This window comes from Empidonax traillii, unplaced genomic scaffold (genome assembly GCF_003031625.1).
Source record: "Empidonax traillii isolate 1590-97213 ecotype Southwest subspecies unplaced genomic scaffold, ASM303162v1 scaffold580:size560489, whole genome shotgun sequence".
In the NCBI taxonomy this organism is placed as follows: Eukaryota; Metazoa; Chordata; class Aves; order Passeriformes; family Tyrannidae; genus Empidonax; species Empidonax traillii.
Genome location: NW_020955773.1, coordinates 27,056 through 28,747, shown reverse-complemented (window position 1 = coordinate 28,747; position 1,692 = coordinate 27,056). Strand labels below are relative to the sequence as shown.

General features: G+C 46.7%; 1 protein-coding gene across 1 annotated transcript in view; it reads right to left on the bottom strand.

The window, feature by feature from the left end:
* EHBP1 (EH domain binding protein 1) overlaps window positions 1-1,105 on the bottom strand; it is a 178,696-nt gene extending 177,591 nt beyond the window's left edge. Inside the window, exon 1 of the mRNA XM_027898157.1 lies at window positions 989-1,105. Coding sequence (XP_027753958.1) covers window positions 989-1,105 — 117 coding nt within the window. The remainder of the gene's footprint in view (window positions 1-988) is intronic.
* Window positions 1,106-1,692: the final 587 nt, after the last annotated feature.

The window sequence follows — 1,692 nt, the reverse complement described above, 5'->3', positions numbered from 1 at the left end:
TCACAGACACTTTGTTAGCCAGCTCTCAAGGGTCCACTGGAGAGGATACTCTTAACATTCTCATCAGCACTTGAAACCTTGACTTATCTCCTAATCCTACCAGCAACACATTTCAACAGCCACTTATGAATGCACCGCCACTATTGTGTGAATCATTTCCCACAGCACATAGCTGTCTATCTGGAGCCCCACTCTTTCCCTTTCCTGCACTTCCATTTCCAACAGCACCACTGCACTCGTTTGTTATCTGTGATTGCTACACAGCTCTGTCAGGGCAGCCAGCTCCCATCAGTGAGCTCTGCCAGGGTGGACAAGGAATCAGCAGTTTCCCTTTGCTTTTCAGGGGGTAGTGAAAGAGAACAACCGCCGCTTGTTAAACAACATGGCCAGGCTGAAGTGTACAAACTGCAAAGTGCCAAACCTTCCACAGTCACTCGCCTTCACAGGGCAGTGGCTCCAAAAAGGACTTTTATAGAACTGCAAGACGAGCAGTCTCTTTTTCTGATCTTTAATCTTTTCAGTCTTTTTGTCTCCCTCCTTTTAGATGAAGCAACAATATAAATACCCGACTTTCAAGTCAGCTCCCCAAAAAGGCTGCTGCAGCGTGCCATTACATACTTCCCTTCCCGCTGCTCCAGTGCTGACCAGACAATGCATCAGCTGTGTGAAAAACAGCTAGTTCTTTTTGACTGTCTTTGCCCAGAATGTACCAGCTACAGATATGCCAGCTATGTGGGTGTTAGGACCACAGCTGAAGTGCTACTCTAGCACTCAGCCAACAAAGGCATCACGTGACTGGGCACAGCCTATACTGGGCTAATACCATCTTCTGCCTGCAATCCCCTAGCCCTCACAGCTCATTCACTCCACAGGCTGCTGGTCTCACACAGGCACGGTGCTCCTGGTGCATCACACAGCCTGTTCAAACGGCTGCTCTGTGCCACCCTCGCACACCCTCACAGAGAAAAAAGTGTGCTTGGGCACTTACAGGCACTCTTGTTGGAAGAGCCAGAGGATCAATTAGAGCAGATTTTACATTAAGAGCTGCCTGATAGAACAATGGTTCTATGATCTCAATATTCTGATTATGAAGGCCAAGGTTCATTCCCCTAGAGATCAGTGGGTACCATTTTCAGATGGCACAGCTGCTGGAGTCATTCGCGCTCCTACCCCTCCTCCCAGAACAATTCTTGTGACAAGTAGGCTCATTTTCAGGGGAGAGGAGGAAGTCCAGAGAACAGAAGTGCCTGAAGAATCAGTGCTGGGTAACATTAAGCTTGTAGTAATACCTGACACTGGCTCCAGAGGCCCTTCTGTCCCCTCACTAGATGGTCCTGGCCCTCACTCTCAGTTACACAACTAACAAGGTTGTTGTGCTGTTCTTCACAATACCACCCTGAAACAGTGCAAGCATAAATAAAAAGGTGGGATGGCAGGAGAAGGCTGGAAGACACTTTTACTCCAAAGCCACAGCATCACAGAGCTGCACCCAACAGAAACTTTCTTATTCCTCACATTTTACAGCAATCACAATCAAGAATTCTGTACACTTCTGCTTCACTTTAAATGTTGAAAATATCCAGCAGCATTTACTGTGTTGCAGAATCATGTTCAGATTATACAGACATTTAGCCTTGTCACATAATGCTGTTAAGTTTCTTAATCCAATTAGAGGTCCTTGCAGCAAACAAT